Below are 20,091 nucleotides of genomic sequence, written 5' to 3'. Positions count from 1 at the left end.
AAATAAGGAAAATCAGGTGTTGTAATTTCAAGCAAAATAAGGAAAATCAGGTGTTGTAATTTCGAGGAAAATATACTGACTGAAAAGGGGATTTTTCGGGTGTCGCCGACGCAACAAAGGAAAAATATACTGATTACAAGAGCAATTCAGTTAGAGTTATCAGAATAAAGACAACTTATCAAACAGAGAAATATTTAGGCGGTGTAATTACAAGAACAATATATTTGCCGGAAAGAGGAAATTTTAGGTGTCCTAATTTCCAAAAGAAAAATGTGCTGATTACAAGAAGCAGACTGAAGGTGGTGTAATTTGAATAAAAAAAAATAGGCTCATCGGACAGGGGAAGATTTAGGTGGTGTATTTACAATAAAAAAACATTAATGGAAAACAGCAAATTTCAGAAGTTGCAATAACAATACCGAAAGAATAAACTGATTACCATGGAGCAGACATAAGGTGGTGTAGTAAAAATAAAGAAAAAAAAACGTTATTTAGACAGAGAAAAAATGTAAATTTATGTGGAAGAAATTACAATAATTACAACACAGGAGAAACTACGGTCATTGAGACAATGGGATATCTGTTGAATTCCATTATCAGAAAACAGTTGATAATTAGAACTCAGTTAATAATTAGAATACAGGAAAGCATATAGAACTCAGTTAATAATTAGAATACAGGAAAGCGTATAGAACTCAGTTAATAATTAGAATACAGGAAAGCATATAGAACTCAGTTAATAATTAGAATACAGGAAAGCAGATAGAACTCAGTTAATAATAAGAATACAGGAAAGCAGATAGAACTCGGTTAATAATTAGAATACAGGAAAGCGTATAGAACTCAGTTAATAATTAGAATACAGGAAAGCATATAGAACTCAGTTAATAATTAGAATACAGGAAAGCATATAGAACTCAGTTAATAATTAGAATAGGAAAGCATATAGAACAGGAAAGCATATAGAACTCAGTTAATAATTAGAATACAGGAAAATTAGCAGATAGAACTCAGTTAATAATTAGAATACAGGAAAGCAGATAGAACTCAGTTAATAATAAGAATACAGGAAAGCAGATAGAACTCAGTTAATAATTAGAATACAGGAAAGCGTATAGAACTCAGTTAATAATTAGAATACAGGAAAGCATATAGAACTCAGTTAATAATTAGAATACAGGAAAGCATATAGAACTCAGTTAATAATTAGAATACAGGAAAGCAGATAGAACTCAGTTAATAATTAGAATACAGGAAAGCAGATAGAACTCAGTTAATAATAAGAATACAGGAAAGCAGATAGAACTCGGTTAATAATTAGAATACAGGAAAGCGTATAGAACTCAGTTAATAATTAGAATACAGGAAAACAGATAGAACTCAGTTGATAATTAGAATACAGGAAAGCATATAAAAGTCAGTTAATAATTTGAATTCAAGAAGGCATAAATTGTAGTTTTTAGAAAAGATGAAAAACTACATCAGTGAGAGAAAGGAGAAAAATTATAGTAAGCAAAAAAAATTGTTAATGAACTGGTCATACAAAATTCATTGCCGTAATTTTTATGGCAATGAATTCTATGCTACCAACATGATATTAAAGTACAAACGTATATAACGACAATCCTAATTTTTTTTTTTTTTGGGGGGGGGGTGGTTATTGTGACAACATCACGATCACAAATACACCCATGAAAAATAAAAGGTAAAAAACGAGGTACAATATCCACAATGACTTCATTACTGAAGGGTTACAGCTTTTTCTAAATTTTAATTAAAAAGAAAAAATACCAACTGTCAAGTTTCTTTTTCTTATTCAAAAATAACTTTTGTACTTGTAACAAAAATACTAATAATAACAATCCAGTTAATGATATCTATTACCGCACTACAATATCTTTAGTATGTATATATAGTTAAGTAAATCAAGGTAAAGGAAATGAATCACTGAATACCTAATAGTTGCATTATTAAATGTTTACCATAAAAATCACGCCCTAATTGGTCTTCAAATAAGGATTTCAACTACTACTGAATGAAATTAAACTACATCGAATTAAGTGAAAACATAAAAACACACATAGACGCCTCTGACTCTCTCTCTCTCTCTCTCTCTCTCTCTCTCTCTCTATATATATATATATATATATATATATATATATATATATATATAAATTAAATGAAAATATAAAATGCAATATATATTTATATAGGCCAAATTAAATGAAAATATATAACACATATACATACATCACACACACATATATATCTCTATATGTCTATCTACTATCACATATGTACATATACTCTATATATATATATATATATATATATATATATATATATATATATATATGTGTGTGTGTGTGTGTGTGTGTGTTCTGTCAGACAGATTTCAACTCATCCCCACGCTTTACAAACACAGACAACAGCCATCATCGCTCTCTCGCACTCTCTAACCTCGACGCAGGCTGCATTGGAGAAACTGACCGTGAAAAGTCTTATGAAAACCCACTTGAGAAACACACCATCTTGAACAGTGAATTGGAATGACCGTCGAGAGTTATATTCATTATCCTTCGAACGTGAAGCAAAATAACTTTCACTTCCATTTCATCACAAGAAAGTCTTCGTTCATAAAGGAAACACTGGATTCCGGTATTTCAACTCGACTCTTACCTTTTGTGCAATTATAAAAGTCGTAAATGTTGAACTCTCAATCTCTCTTTCTCTCAATGTTATAATACATTATATATATAATATACATGTATGTATGTATGTATATATATATATTATATATATATAGATATGTTTATATGTATATATATTTATTTATATAATGTATGTATATATATGTATTGTATATATTATATATAAATATATATATAGTTATATATATATATATATATATATATTATATATATATATATATATATATATATATATATATATATACATACATACATACATATATGTACAGAGAGAGAGAGAGAGAGAGAGAGAGAGAGAGAGAGAGAGAGAGTGAAATTAGGAAAGCCGTTCCCATTTCCACCACTCAAAGGTAATTTTCGTCATCTGGCCGAAAAGAAAAATTTCTCGCTAACTTCGTGATCTTATTTTTTCCAGCCCAAAAGAAATGCAAAAGGTCAGGGGGGGTCGCGACACAGGTCCAGTAAATGCAAGTTACGAGTCAAGACGAGGTGGCAATCCAGGTCAAAGGTCACACCTTCAGAGGAGTAAGAGAGACAGAGAGAGAGAGAAATGGACGGGTGAAAGTTCGTACCAGACCGATTCTCTTGCTCTCTCTCTCTCTCTCTCATTGTCTGTGCGCATGCGCATCCCGGCGCGTGCGCACTACAGACTGCCCACGCTTAAGACACTGGAGTAACAAAAATAAAAGGTACATTCAAGTCTCCTTAGGTCTCAAGATGGAGAATAACAGTTAAGAGTGTCATTTGCATGCAATCTAGCCTAATACCTGCGCTTGACCGAAGTCACCGTAGGGGGGCAGTGCCGCCAGTGTACCACACGTGGTGCATTGTAGGCATTACTTAAGAGTCTTTGCAGCGTCCATTCGGCCCCTAGCTGCAACCTCTCTCAATTATTTTGCTTTACCTTCATTCATATTCTCTTTCTTCCATCTGACTTTCCACCATCTCCTGACAATTGTTTCATAGTGCAGCTGCAAGGCTTTCCTCCTGTTACACCTTGCAAACCTTCTTACTGTCAACAGCGCTGAATGATCTCATAGGTCCCAGCGCTTGGCCTCTGGCCAAAAATTCTATATATTTTTTGAACGAAGTCACTCATATTTCTTTGTGACATTAAACGACTTTCTTGCACTGAAATGTACTACTTAATTCAGCTATTAATAATGGAAATGGCATTCATTAGTTAAAAGGTGCTTCATATCCTAGAACTCATAAATATCCTCTAACTCAGTGGTTCGTATCAACGTGGCATCCAAACATACAAAGCCACCGACGCTGGTGCAGTTTAGCAAGATTCTTAACCCATATATTTCAAATAAATATGAATTTAATGTAATTTTCCTTAACATTTGTTCTTAGTAATCTGTTTTCCACATTACATTTAATATTATGACGAAATATTTTCATATAAACCTAAACTTGAAGCAGAAAAAATGAATGAGTGCACATTAGTGACAGTTGAAAAATACCATCTTATTTGGCAACTTTGATAGTAATGTTTACCATTCCTCTATCGTTCTCTTCCAAACTACAGCTCATTTCAGTTGCTGAAATTGCAGAGACAGCAACGACCCTATTAAAACCGTTAACGAAGATTATCATCAAATCCAAACAACAAACAATCAACACGACAGACTTTAACTTTGTCAAAAACAACAACGAACGAGATACGGAATTTCTGTAAATACACAGACTTGCAAAGAAAATGGGAGGGTGGAGGTGGGACCGGAGGTCAGTTTAATCCCCAAAGAATACGATAGAAGGGGAAAACACAGAAACTATACCATTCCAGAAATGGTTGTAATATGCAGCATTGGGCAAAACATACCCAATGAAAAGGCGAGGTCACTGGTTACGTGAACTGCTTCTGATTCAGTTCGAAAAAGATAGGAACCTAATGGTAAAGTAGCCCACTCCAGACAAGAATAGCAGAGCCACAAAGGACTATACTAACTGGTAATGACAAATAGAATTATTTTACAACATGGAACATAACGCATGACATTCAAAGGCGCACTTTGGAAACTGACTCGAGTGATCATTTCCAGACGAGTTTGAAGTAGCACGAACAAACAAAATGTTGACAGACAAGAGGTTGAATTGCACTGTCGCCTACGTCTAACTGTCCTTCCAAAGCCAAGGACGTAATTTACGAATATAGTTTCAAATCATGCGTTTCTTCCCAACCAACAGGATCTTGAGTAACGAGTCATTTTTTTTTACTTTGCTTTTGTTGCGATAAACCGCATTTAAAAAAAAAAAAGTATAGAAAACGACCGTGTTGAGAAGTTTTATTGCAAGGTTTTCATGGAGAACCCGAATGAAACTCAAATTCTACATACCAAAATCAACTATTCGCCCTCAAAGCAGATGGAACACTCTCTCTCTCTCTCTCTCTCTCTCAACTATTCGCCCTCAAAGCAGATGGAACATTCTCTCTCTCTCTCTTTCTCTCTCACACACACACACACACAAATATATTACTGAATCATACTGCAATGGAATGTTAAACAGACTACCCTCAAGTCTAAACTCAGTAGCAACCATCACGCATATAGCTAACTTTCAGAGGTTAAGGGCAGTTCAAACCAATGAATGGGACCATTGGGTAGAAACATCGAAAATCCGAGTTATCCTTTAATAAAATTCAGCGTGATTGATTAACTCAGCTCTCACAAGCACTCACAGGAAAACTGAATTCGCGAGCGCCTGCGGTAACATACTGTTATGCGTCGGCGACACTGGCACATCTGCCGACGCACAGCCTTTCGCATAAAGCAGATGTCAAAGATACGGATTAACGCCCGGAGATAATTGGCAGCCCATCTGTAGCCACACTGTTAGCAAAGCAATTCTGACGTATTTCGGATAACGAAACCACAATATGAGTTTTCGTTCTCACGGCCACGTCGTTAGGACGTCCGGTCATCTGCGCCCACCTGGCGACAATCTGTCATAACTGATGAATTGCATTCGTAACAAACTATCGCGCAAAAAGGACGAACGCATCCTTTTTTTTTTCAAATTGTTATCTTATCCAAAACTGGTCTGGAAGGTTACACCGGTGAATGGTTCTCTCCTCATAAAGAAAAAGGCATTAAGCTGAATTTCTCTTGCATCGCCGAACGCTCTTGACCTTACAACCCTTCTCTGAAACACTTTCCTTATGGAGAACTAAGAGCGATATATTACAGCCTTATATGGCATCTTTGCAAACTAATGGTAACCTCTTAATATGTGCTGAAATTTCGAGTCATGATCTCGGTGAAATACTTTCATATATAGCCCGCACAGCAAACGTGACAAAATTCAGAATATGAAAAACTTTTCCCAAAACTCCTCTCTCTCTCTCTCTCTCTGCCAAATCTCACTCTCTGTCTGTCTGTCTGTCCGACTCTCTCTCTCTCTCTCTCTCTCTCTCTCTCTCTCTCTCTCTCTCTCTCTCTCTCTGTCACAAAACTCAAAAGAATAAGAAAACCTTTTCCTGAACCTCCTCTCTCCCTCTCTCTCTCTCTCTCACAAAATTCAAAAAAATAAGAAAACCTTTTCCCGAAACACATACACTATCTCTCTCTCTCTCTCTCTCTCTCTCTCTCTCTCTCTCTCTCTCTCTCTCTCTCTCCTCAAACTGCAGCTATACATATGAATACCACAGATTTCTTTGAAACAGATATATTCTCAGACTTCTTTTCGCTTTCAAAATGATGCAAAACAGCAGTACTTACATAACTCCCAGAGTCCTCCATGGAGCTGATATACCATCGGCCTGAAATACAAAATTTGTGGGACTTAGCAAAATATAGATTCAAGCTCTGAAGGTAAGCGCCTTTAAATACTTATTTTTTTATCTATTATTCATCTACTTGCACATACTCGTACTAACAATAAATGGAAATACATTTAGTATTAATCATTACAGTTATAGTTGTACTCTCTAGTTCACTGTTTTTATGATAATTTTTTCACTTTTGTTCATTTACTCTCAGTTCATGGAATGTAAGCAAATGAATAATAATAATAATAATAATAATAATAATAATAATAATAATAATAATAATAATAATAAAACTTTTATGTTCATTCTGTTCGTGTGTGTGTGTGTGTTTGTATCTATGCTTCAACACTGAATCGTGTATACTATCCTACCAGATCTCCCTCTCCTTTCCACCCATCATCGCTTATTCTTTCCACATGACCAAGCCACCTCAAAATATTCTGACCCCTCCTTTCACCTACGATACTTGTTCCCACCTCTACCAATATCCCCATTTTTCACTTTATCAATTCTGCTTACCCTGTCTCAACTACGTGGGCAGTTCACCTCACCAGCTTTAACCTTTTTGTTCTCATTCGCATTCAGCATCCACACTTTACGCCCATAAAGGAGAACGGGTTCAACAATCCCTTCATACATTTCAAATTTACATTCCATGGATAAGTCAAGTTTCTTCCTAATCATTTACATTCAGTCCCCTATATGTCTTGCTTCGACTATTCCGTAATTCAACATCTCTCATACTGCCACCATACGTTACATTTGCTCCCAAGTACTCATTTACGTAAATTTAAATTCATCACAAACAGAATTTACTGACAAATTCTTAATGTAACGAAATAACTTTAACGTTTCTCAAGAACTTTAGCTTTTCTCTCATAAAAAGTTATAACAAATATTCACATCGTTTTCTCTTAACATTAAAAATCTTATTACATAACAATTTCAAAAAATTCACACACAAAAAAATGGAAATAACAGCCATTACATACTGCAACGCAGTCATTAAGCTTAAATAGGAAAACTAAAGCTGTTGAAATAAAAATACAATTACGTAAGAAGTTAAAAAGTAGGGCACTTTTAACTAAGCAATCAAAAAGAACGAAGGATTATATTGTATTTAAGTGGAAATTTTACGGATAATAATATAAAATTACATCAAAGGCAATTTATGTGAGTTAATCCAGTACAAAAGTAAATAAGCCATTAGATACCAGAAATGGGTATTGCAAAATTAGATTAAGAATAAAAATGTTGAGTTAGTGGGTACATCGCAAACACAATAATAATAATAATAATAATAATAATAATAATAATAATAATAAATAACGTAACAGTTTAACTGTAAAACTCGTAATAATAATAATAATAATAATAATAATAATAATAATAATAATAATAATAATAATAATAATAATAATAATAACGTAACAGTTTAACTGTAAAACTCGTAATAATAATAATAATAATAATAATAATAATAATAATAATAATAATAATAAATAACGTAACAGTTTAACTGTAAAACTCGTAAATAATAATAATAATAATAATAATAATAATAATAATTATAATAATAATAATAAATAACGTAACAGTTTAACTGTAAAACTCGTAATGCCGATAACTAGCAATCACGTAGAGAAAGGAATGTATGCAACAGTATTAAAAACAAGAACACTAAGTTACAAACAGTGTTCAATAAACATCTGTATCTACATATACTACAGCTTTTCCACGCAATGAACTTCGAGTGGAATCCACAATTTCCCATCTAATACAATGCCCAACTTTGCTCACCTTGTTCTACAGATACGACTTTGGTCACTAAACAAGAGAGCCTCGGAATTTTAAAATCTCTCTATTTTCCTTGTATTTCCCGATTTGGGCAGCCATGCAGGAGGAGTGCGATAAACGGAAAAAAACTACGTCAAATTAATGGAAAAAACTTCGTCAGAACCCATCAGACTTCAAGATATATAAGGCTGCATCGAGGCGAATTCGAGCACGCGTTTGTTGAAAGCTTCAGGAAAAGCCAGATTTGATTGTACACTTCCAAAATAGTACTATTTTTCTTTCGAAGGAGTCCACTATGATTTAAGTTAGCATGGCTCGTGACATTTAAAACCCACGAGAACTATCACATTGCGTCTTAAGTTGAATAGGAATAGGGCAAAAATAAAATGTCAAAACTGGACGACACACAAGGAACGAAAACATGAAAAAAGAAAGATCGTTCTAATTTGGGACCCTTCAAGGGAAGGAAGACAAACACGGAAAAAACTCTTCGCACTGAAAGAGATAAAGTAAGATGACCTTCTGAAGCGGTAATAAAGGACGAAGGTGCTATTTGTATCAGCAATAGTTGACATTGCAAAATAACTAAAGTGTTTGCTCCTAAATTGTTCTGGGGAGACGAATTTCGGCTTCATAATATAAGGATATAGGAATAAATTTTGTAACTTCACTCTTCTGATTAGCGTATGAAGCTTAACAAGTAATTCTATTTTAGACAATGTATAAAGCAAATGTTATACATTGCAATACATTTCATACATTTATACATTTACAAGTCCTCGATTAGACTAACCATTAGTAATTTTTTCTTTTTATTTTACTTATTATAAGAAGCAAATGTTATTGTAAAAGGTAAAGGAAAAATCAGATATTTTTCCCTTACACATTTTACAAAGTCCTCAACTATACTAACAGACAATAATATGAATACATTCAATAAAGTGCGGAAGCGTGTAACTCACAGTTAAGAGTAATACATTTCTATAGTCTCAAAACATTCACGTCACTAAGCCTTGTGAAATTACTGGGTGTTCATAAGTCAGAGTTACAAACACTTAGAGAGCAAAGCATTCAACCCTAACAAGTAAATAACCAGATAAGGGCGGCTTAACACTTAAACCCAAAACATATATAGCGCGCGCGCACACACACACACACACACACACATATATATATATATATATATATATATATAGAGAGAGAGAGAGAGAGAGAGAGAGAGAGAGAGAGAGAGAGAGAGAGAGAGGAAATGGCCAATGTTACAAGAAAATATAAAAATTTTAGGTAAATTTTTGTTTCTCGCATGACTTCAAAATAGCATTTCAGTATGAAACTGAAGAGAGTTTAATCATGACTTGAGACCAACATATTTAAAACCAGAGATGCTCGATTTTTCCGTGTTGTAAAACTGCAAGAAAGTGGCATCTGCATATTGCGACGATCAATCTACTGCAAAATAGGCCGCGGACTATAATTAAACGCCCTGATAACGAGCATTTAATACTAGGTTACGCGGGAAGGTTACCTGGCAAATATAAACACGAATGAATCAAGTGACTGTGGAGGGTTTCCACGGTGACTTAAAAGTGATTAGCATGTTGAACCAGGCAAGCAAATTCTAATGGGAAGAATGAGCTTGGTTTTCACGTCTTCTCATTAATGTAACCATTTAAATCATATATATTCACCAGGAAGTTCTCGCTACCATGTTGAAATGAACTGATCCTCAACTAGCAGTAGGTATGCATATCAATCTCCAAAGAAGGTAAATCATAATATTCTATTTATTTACGCCTATTTTGATAACATCTCTTAAAATGATATGATTGGAATATAAAACTCAGGCCAAAGACCAAGGCTGGGGCCTATAAGGTCATTCAGCGCTGCAAAGGAAACTGAGAGTAAAGATGGTTTGAAAGGTGTAACAGGAGGAAAACCTCGCCCTTGCACCATGAAACAATTGTTAGGAGAGGGTGGAAAGAAAGACGGAAGAAAGAGAAAATGAACGGAGGCTCAGTAAAACGAATGAAAGGTATTGCAGCTAGGGGCCGAGGGGACGTTGTAAAGAACCTTAAGTAATACCTACAGTGCACCGCGTGAGGCGCACTGATGGCACTACCCCCATATGGAGAAAATTATATAATTCGTTTGGGAGATCAACTTCGAATTCCCTTTCTTCTGCTGGAAGATATGTAAGCTATTCCTAGAAAACGCAGGGCACAAGCGCTGTTTTGGAGAAAGAAGACGTTGAGTACTCTAGCAATAAAAGACTGTTCTAGTTCATTCATATCTAATATTAGCAACATGTACTGGAAATGACCCAAAAGTATTTGTTATAACAACAAATGATTTATAATTCATTCATTCATAAGCCATCAAATGTAGCCAAGGTAAAGAATAGCAATGTACCTAAAAAAAAAAAAAAAAAAAATTCAAGGGCACAGCCATTCTGAACTTTACGTTTTGAACACATATGCCGTGGGACTGGATTAGTTAGGCAGCAATTCACGTACATAATAAACATTTTAATCTGCCTCTCTCTCTCTCTCTCTCTCTCTCTCTCTTTAGATCATTTCATAATCAGCATATATTCCAGTGAAAATAATTTACTTCCTTTACCGGAAAAAACAGGTTCCTATGAGGCCGAAACAGCTACCTATCCATAATGCGCGCAACAGTTCCATTAACCATTAATGCTTCTGAAGACACTGAATTCGGCAGAGGGTTAACAATCGATTTGAATCGCACTATCTTTAAATAAACAATTCCTCCTCATTACTTTATTCTGATGGTATTTTCACTCCTAAAACTTCCGTGAAACTCTTTAAACATTTTGGATTTTAACTTCTCCATCTCAGATCACCTAATTAATATTCGTAAGTATCTACGTAACACTACTGTTTTTAGGTCAGGGTCATTTCTGACCTGCTGCGTGACCTGGAAGTGCTGAGCCTCCGGCCAGTGATTAAGCAGATGCTCAGACTTGAATTATGCGCTTCGTTAACATTGAAAAATAAAATTACAAGGGCGGCATCACTAAACATTATGAGGTACTTTATGCCTACGTCTGTTTGCCATGAAATTCTTTGTTAGGTGCGTGACTCTGACCATCCATAACTTATCATACCTGTTGTCTATTCTCTATGGGAAGGTCCAATTTAGTTTAGCAGGCTGTAATACATAGAAAATAAATGACTAAATAATCTTCGCGGACTCCTTAAGTATTCATAAAACTTGAGCAGGTGTTCCACGGACAATTTTCCTCAAGTCTCGAAAAGTACGATTGTGATTACATTCCAAACTGAAATCTGGACAACGGGAACGAGCGCTAAGTGTCCACATTTCAAAAGCAAGAAAAATTCTGTCATTTAATAACGTTCACGTAAAATGTCAACGAGATTCCTCGATACGCAAAACATGAAAGTATTTTAAGCATTATCGCTATCTGATCTCACTCTCAGAGGGATAATTCTTCCTGTCAATACTCAGAAAATACCCATCAGAGAGCAAACAACGGGCTTATTACGTCGAGGAAATCGTCCCTCGCGTACAAAACAACTTACATTGTAACTATCGACCAGAGGCTTAAGGGGGGATACGAAAAGGAGACTTTAGAAAAGGCGAAATAAGGAAGTCATTTCGCCAGCATCTCCACGACGGTATCCCCATGAACTTCGACCTCTCACCTTCATAGCACTAAAAGTCTTCAGGCTCTTAAAATCTCCGGAGGTAATCTGGGTCAGGAGAAGGGAGGATAGGGCAAAGAGTAGGGGGGTTTGAGGCTGTATGGAGAGAGAGAGAGAGAGAGAGAGAGAGAGAGAGAGAGAGAGAGAGAGAGAGAGAGAGAGAGAGAGAGAGAGATTAGTTTTGCATTATCTTTAGTTGTTCATTAAATATGAATGACAAATATCACTGTAACCCATACACACACGTTAAAACTTAAGACTGTATATATATACATATATATAAATGTATATATATGCGTACACACATATACAGTATATATGTATATATTATATATATGTATATTTGTATGTGTTCATATATCTAGGCTCAAAAAGTAATTTTTTAGACTCTTCAATGCAACTAATGTCCATCAAAATATCCGATTGTCAAATTTGTGACATGTGGCTATTCATGATAGTCCTGTCACTAATTCACACGTGAATTTTTTTTTTTTGTCTCAAAAATAAAGCCGCAAATTCCCCTTAATATCCAATTCCTTGTGCCTAGGGAATAACTTATACCCAAAGGGAGTTATATATGATGAGTGCATCTGACCCGGCCAGGATTCGAATCTATGCCTTTTGGGTTTGTTATAGAAGTAACAGTGGTGTTGTCGGCTAAGCTATCAAGATAGTATAAAATAAAAGCCACGTGTGAATTAGTGTCAGAATTATCATAAAAAGGACACGCGTTACAAACTTAGCACACTGGTTGACTGTGACTTTACAGAATCTGAATTCGACAAGAAAATGTACGTAAGAATCGAAAACAATTCATATTAGTACCGTAACCATTTCAAGACACAAGTCTTCATGGAATTAATTAAAAATAAATAAATTAATTAATTAATAAATAAATAAGTAAATAAAGCGAATCCAACCGTGCTGACATTCAGAGAAACTGTAGAGGCGTTTTCCAAAGTTGTAGGTTTAACATTAGGGCGTACCCTGGTTATATCAAGTTTCATGCTTTACAAACGAAAATCATTGTTTTAACCATGCTATCTGGTTAATTATTATTATTATTATTAGGATTACTCTCCTCCAACTAGATCTAGGTCTTCACAGTCTCCTGGCGCCAAAAGCCTGAGCAGCCCAGCTGAAACTATGAAGCCAATAACGTACTACTCTTCTAAGCGTTGTCCGAAGGACATGTCCAAACCATCGTCATCTCCCTTCTATCATTATCTCGTCTACATATGGATCATCCGTTATTTCAATTATGGTATCATTTCTAACTCTATTCTTCCATCTGACTCCCTCTTTGAGCTTTATTTGAAAAATCACCAAAATCTTTTACCCGCAATTTCATTGTCTTACTATGATTCATTTCCACATAGCAATACAGTTCGTCCTAGTCACATTTATAATCTTACATTCGTTTGAAGTTTCAGTCTATTTGATTTCCAAATCTTAGTCAGCCTGACCAATGTTCGATTAACCTTTTTTCCTTAGACTCACTGAATTCCAACTCGACAGAACCTGTACTGGATATTATTGCTCCTAAATATCTGAAAGATCCAGCCTCATTAATCCGTTCTCCATTTAGTGTTACTTCATCCATTTGTGCATGCTCTGTCCTCATTACATCTGTTTTTGTAGACTGATCTAGCCAGATCTCTGGCTATATGATGCAATCTATTAAGCAGGCTTTGTAAATCTTGTGGTTCTGCTGATCAAAACGGCGGCATCATCTGCGCATGCTCGATCTGACAAGTTTCTATCGTTACTCCAATCTAAATCTTCCTCTCCAATCTCCCAATACTTTTTTTCATAATAAAATCCACGAGAAGGGCAAAATAGCAAACGTGAGACGTACGTTCGTGAATCTTTTAAAAAGACTCCCTATTTTCCATAATATTAGATAACCAGCACTGAAGACTTACCATTTCCATTTTTCGTCCATTCTCTTCGACCCGTGAAAGCTGGCTTCAATAATGGGGTCTTCCAGGTCAAGTGGATTCTTACGATCTAACGCAATCCATTCTTTTCGTCTGACACAATCAAGTTCTTTCGTTTAAATGAAAGACCCTTTATTTTTGTATGAATTCTGGTCTATTACATGCATCCAAGATACGCAAATGCCTCATGCTCCACATATTTCTGGACATGCAATACTGCCTGATGTTAAATTATAGATAATCTCTTCTATTGTGTATCAAATACTAAATCCTGACATACTAACTTGATCCGATGTATTTAGACCTGTGATATCATATAATATTCAGCATTAGCTTCGAGACATGACACAAAATCAAAGCACCTGCATCATTATGTGTTACCTGCCCCCCTCCAACCGGCAATCAAATAATGACGATCTCATTTGTGGTTGATCTTTTTGGCAATTGCAAAATCACTCGAGAAGCAGATTTAAGCATCGCGTTCTGTTACCAGCAGTCTTGAGAGAGAAGTTTGAGCTATTATTTCTTGAATTTTCACTTGTACCCTATTCGAGAAAACAGGTAGCCATAACCGAACTGTGAAATTAGTGTACAACAATTAAATGTAAACGAATTAAATTTTACTGCAGTGTGATCAGAATGGAAATGTGATTTTCCATTTCTTTGCCTCTTCGCTTCGTTCAGCCATTTGGATATATTTTAAATGTCCGGATTCGAATCGCCTTATTTTTTCCCACAGGAGGCTTATCTCCGAATCCACTGGCGAACTTGTAACTCAACAATTCAGTTTATGCCGATAATCTGATGCCTCTGGAACCTAAATTCGCCAATTTCGTCACTCACATTATTAAAGATCTTGCAGATTCGCACACAAATTATGAACACAATAACCTTTCATTAGCAAAATTCCATTACATCTCAACTTTCAAGGTGTAAATTTAAATGAGGGGTTTATACACATCATAACTGATTTGGCTGTGTTCTTGAGGTGTAGTTTGAACTATACGGCATTTTCGATGCCTAACACACGAACATGTACCGACAGCAATTTCAGAATCTCAGTATTTGAGACAAAAACTAAAATTACTAGAATCACGAGCATTTGGATAATGTCTGTCTGAATAAGGATTCTTGTAAAGAAGAGAAAAACAAATTGTTGGTATATATATATATATATATAATATATATATATATATATATATATATATATATATATATATATATATATATATATATATATATATATATATATATATATATATATAGTGTGTGTGAGAAAAATTAAAACAATAAACTTGCAGGTGAGCCAATTATTGGTTCCAAGGCTACTGCATACATGATAAAAATATACCTCACAAAAGACCTTTTACGAGAACGAATGGCCATAAGTGACCTGAAAGTGGTGATATAAAAAGATACTATCGTATTCCAGAATGCCACTTGCTCTCTGTGCTCAAAAATTACTAGTTGCGGGTTGCTATATTCATGATGATGACACTGGGATCAAACAATTTGGAAATATTGGTAGGATAAATCCCATTCACTCGGTTAGTTGTTTTCTTGGCGGCGCATGCACCAGTCTATAGAAATCTTTGTGGAGGCATCTGTAAGAGAAGTCCACGACTATATGGAACGACGAAAGTGAACAGCTGCATGGAGGTTTCAGTACTCATATACCTCGATTACAAATGGATGAAAAGCATCTCACTGCACCGCATTCAAGCAAAATTGTTCGTGCGAATTACGTTGGTCGAATGCTCGGCACCATCATACATGCACGTAAAAGGTAAAAGGAAAGGAACTACATTATTTGTTCCACAGCAGAGGCATCATTCGTTGAGGTATGAAACAGATCCAAAGGCTCTGTTTTTCATCAGGGAATTCGTCGTGTCCCTCTACTTCTAAATCAATATACATAACACCCGACGTGGACCATACGACCAATGGTATAAGTTTTGTTTCCACAAAAAACCTGGTTCTTGTTAAGGAACAATTACATTTTCTTTGCTCGAGGGAAAATAATCTGAAAGTAAGCAGCACTGAAAACTACAAATTAATTGAAAGCAAAAGAAAAACGGTCTTGACCTTAACACTAATAAGGAAAGGGTTAAGGCAATAACTTCCGTACCCTCATGGAAGACCGCATATGGCGCTGAAGCTGCTCTGCCTTACACTTCACATGAACTGCATAAGAAATAGGTTCCTCAGTCCTTCATCTTATTTACAGCTGTTTGTAATTATTCACATAAAGATGACTACAAGATGGAATTGAGAGTCAATTGTTTTGAAACACCTGAGGTTTACCATGCGAAAAAAAAATGGGCGTGATAATATAAACACTTGCGAAGCTGAGGAGACCCCTTATTTTAAGACATAAAAAATTGCCACGATGAAGTGATATCCTTATCAGGTCCCTAGCATTGAATATAATTTGCCAAACGAGTTCTCACTTTACAGTGAAATCCTTTCAGCATTTCTCAACTGCTTCGTGACAAAAGAATTTGCTGTGGAGAAACATCAGATAAAACAAGATACTCAATCTTACATTCTCAGTCAAGTGGCTGCAAGAATACAATACAAGATTTGACGAAACCATGCTGGTTCAATTGTTTTGGATGACAAAGATCATAAGTTAGATCAATGCAAAGCTACGAAGGAATGCTTCAACAAAACCTACTCAAATACAGGGGTAATTGCAAAAGGCATGCATTCAGTAAGTCTGACAATGAAAGAAGGTAACTTCTTTACTTACAACACATATCTTTGTGAGGGCAGGTTCGTTATAATTCTGATAGGAATCACTTTTGAAAGGTATAAAAAGTTAGATAAGCGAAATGTTTTCATTTACCATAACATTTCAATCTTGCGAGCATCATCATCCATTATACAATTTTAATGTTGAGGTAATGAAAGACCTCTCACTCTCACTGGTCAGTACGACACCTTGGCAGCTAAGCAGATCATAAATACTGTCACACTCAACTACAAGAACTAAAATTGTGAACTACATGCAATAAATGCAATAAATGAAGCTCAAACTGAAATAGAAATTTGGAAGAACTGGGCTAAATTATAGAACCAGCTGGGAATGAAAGATCACAGATGCTAATGATATTCATGCAGAACAATATTCCAACAAGAAAAAAAAAGTGTAGATAAAGAATGAAATGTCTTATTTTAACAAGAAAATGTTACTGTTTTAATAACAGAAAATTGTTCGATCAGCTATCCTTAATTACTACTGTATTCTGTAACTCTACACATCCACATCGTAAAAACTGACAAACTACGTTACGGAAAAACAGCGTATTTATTGTTTTCAAAACCTTTCCCCTTTTAAAAATCCACTGCACGTCCCTGTTTTGTAGACACAGGTAGCCTTACAAGTAACTCGTATGTCTCTGGTAGCATTACGTGATAATTTTCCCCAATGCTGTCAAAGAGTCAAAGAGAAAGCTTGAAGTGGGAGATAACGCGGAGTGTGGTCGTATCCAGAATTATGACTGGCTGATTTGTTTTCATTATCTACCGTCGCAATGCCTACTATTATAAAGGCTGAAGATGTGGTTTCGGTTATAAATCATTTTAATTAAATAAAAAGCACTGGTGAAAAATTAACTAGAAACATTCATTCAATTCCTGCATTCTTTATGAAAACTTTCACGCCTTAAATTCGGGAAATTATAACTTTGAATTGATAAAAACTACAATAATCAAGGATTGGAGCACTGTGCGCATGAATGTATTCTTGGATTAAAAGTGTAGGAAATTTGAAGCTGAAAACTATAAGACTGCTATTCTAAATCTGAAAAGCAGATTACGATACGATTTAGTAATCATTTTCGCAATGCAAGAGTTTTTCTGAACAGCCTAACCTTGAGTTGTGACTTACTGTAATATCAAATTTAAATGTGATTTTAAAAGACCATTGACAGAGCTTTGTTCAGCTTTAACATAGAAGCTGAGAATAATGCGATACTGCTTCCAAAACCTTTTTTCATTTATAAATAAATTTCGTTGGTGCTGTAGTTTTTATTTTATTAGACAACATTCTAATTGTGCTTACTTTCACTAAGAATAATGAGTCTGTAGGGGTACCCTTCCGTTATCACGTAAGATAAAATATACCCAAATTTTATAGAATCAGAGCTAATTTGAACAAAAAACCAACTACAACGGGTGCAATTATGGGACAACATTCTATACATACATAATATATATATATATATATATATATATATATATATATATATATATATATATATATATATATATATATATATATATTAACTTACATATACATATGTACATATATGAATGTATATATACATATGTGTATATATAAATATATATATATGTATGTATGTATGCATGTTTGTATACCTATTTCATTTGGGTTTAGGAGAGTTTCAACACAACTAACTTGGACTGTTAAGCATGACGCTATTATATCTGAATATAACGTTATTATACCTGAATATATTATCCAGACACAGCACTAAAATGGTTTCCGTTTAATATTCTTAAAGATATAAACGCAAAAGTCACAGGATACAAGACTTCACCATGAGAGTTTCCATAACCGGTATTTTCATTGTTTTTACCAAACCTTTACTCATTCTATCAGCGTCTGCAACATCCATCATTTACCTGTATATTCGGTAAACAATTACGTGATCAACCGAGCCATTTTGTCCGTCATCAACAACAAAGGCCATCACGACTTCAAACTTCCAGCCATTCATTTACTCATTTGATTTTATTCTTTCCTGTATAAACGACAAATACACCTACAAAAACTCACTGACTTGACCATCATCCTTGCTAATGTTTCTTCCATTACGAACTCTATTTACATCGTGAGTACATACATACAGTCCCACATTATTATTATTATTATTATTATTATCATTATTATATTACTCAGAAGATGAACCCTACTCATATGGAACAAGCCCACATGGGTCACTGATATGAAATTCATCCTTCCAAAGAATATGGTGTTCATTTGGAAGAATAACAGAAGGTAATAGGAAATGCAGATCATTTATTAGAAATGAAAAAAATAAATTAATAAATAAATATTATTTTTTATCTACAGAACCTCACCCAAACATTCTACCCGTTTCCCTCTGTGACTAATCGGGCTGAAAGTACATAGTAACAAACAACCTTGGGTGATCTAAGAGCAACCTTCCAGCAAACTTTCGTACGCGATGGCAACCCTGCCGCTCAGAGCCGGTGTACTTTCAAACGAGCTTTACTTTTTCCATGAATTCCACCTCTCTCGCAGTCGATTACCATTGCCATTCACTCGAAACATCTGCAGGAAATTCAGCTCTGTCCGTTTACTCCCGCGACTTAGAAAGGTTCTACAAACAAATCACTGAGTTTTTAATCCAATCTAGAAAGCCTCCCACGTTTGTTTCCTAATGAAACCATGAGTTCTTAATAGGCTCTTTGCATGTCCACTGTCGTATCAATAATGTGCAAGCATCCACCACAATCCCAAGTACATGATGCAACGTTAATTCTAATAGTTACTTCATTAAGCTCTTTCAGTTTTCAAAGGCAAATAGCGCTAGTTATTCTTCGACTTAGTTCTTTAATTTACATATATACATATATACATATATATATATATATATATATATATATATATATATATATATATATATATATTACTAAAAGGACCTTATTCAAACTGGATGGTATCTTGTACGGATACTTGATAATGTGGACTGTTTGTCCAAGAAAGCTTGTAACTTTTCCTGAATAAATACTCCATTAGATACCATCCAGTTTGAATGAGGTCCTTTTAGTAATTCTACTAATGCACAGAACAATTGTGCATGTGATAAAGTTAATATATATATATATATATATATATATATATATATATATATATATATATATATATATATATATAGCATATATATACATATACATACACCGTTAAAGTTGCATGACTCAAGTTCACTAATACGAAGACATGAAATTCATTTCAGTGGATCAAGATGTTGAAATATAAACTTCTTTTCCATTCCAAATAAAAAGACCACGAATCAAGGTGAAGGTCAACAGTAATGAGCCAATACAAATCGCACTGGCCTAGAGAAACCGCAGCGAAGATCATAATTCATATGGAACACATTATAAACTAATTGCAGTCAGAAGGCACT

At 34.8% G+C, this 20,091-nt stretch overlaps 1 protein-coding gene across 3 annotated transcripts in view; it reads right to left on the bottom strand.

Annotated features, from left to right (window-relative positions):
• The window catches only part of LOC136843430 (protein bric-a-brac 1-like), a 361,384-nt gene that overhangs the window by 203,727 nt on the left and 137,566 nt on the right, over positions 1-20,091 (bottom strand). For all 3 annotated transcript variants that reach the window (XM_067111890.1, XM_067111891.1, XM_067111898.1), the window contains one exon: positions 6,437-6,477. In XM_067111890.1, coding sequence (XP_066967991.1) covers positions 6,437-6,477 — 41 coding nt within the window. The remainder of the gene's footprint in view (positions 1-6,436; positions 6,478-20,091) is intronic.

This window comes from Macrobrachium rosenbergii, chromosome 11, assembly GCF_040412425.1.
Source record: "Macrobrachium rosenbergii isolate ZJJX-2024 chromosome 11, ASM4041242v1, whole genome shotgun sequence".
NCBI classification, from domain to species: domain Eukaryota; kingdom Metazoa; phylum Arthropoda; class Malacostraca; order Decapoda; family Palaemonidae; genus Macrobrachium; species Macrobrachium rosenbergii.
This window is presented reverse-complemented; position numbering and strand designations above follow the sequence as displayed.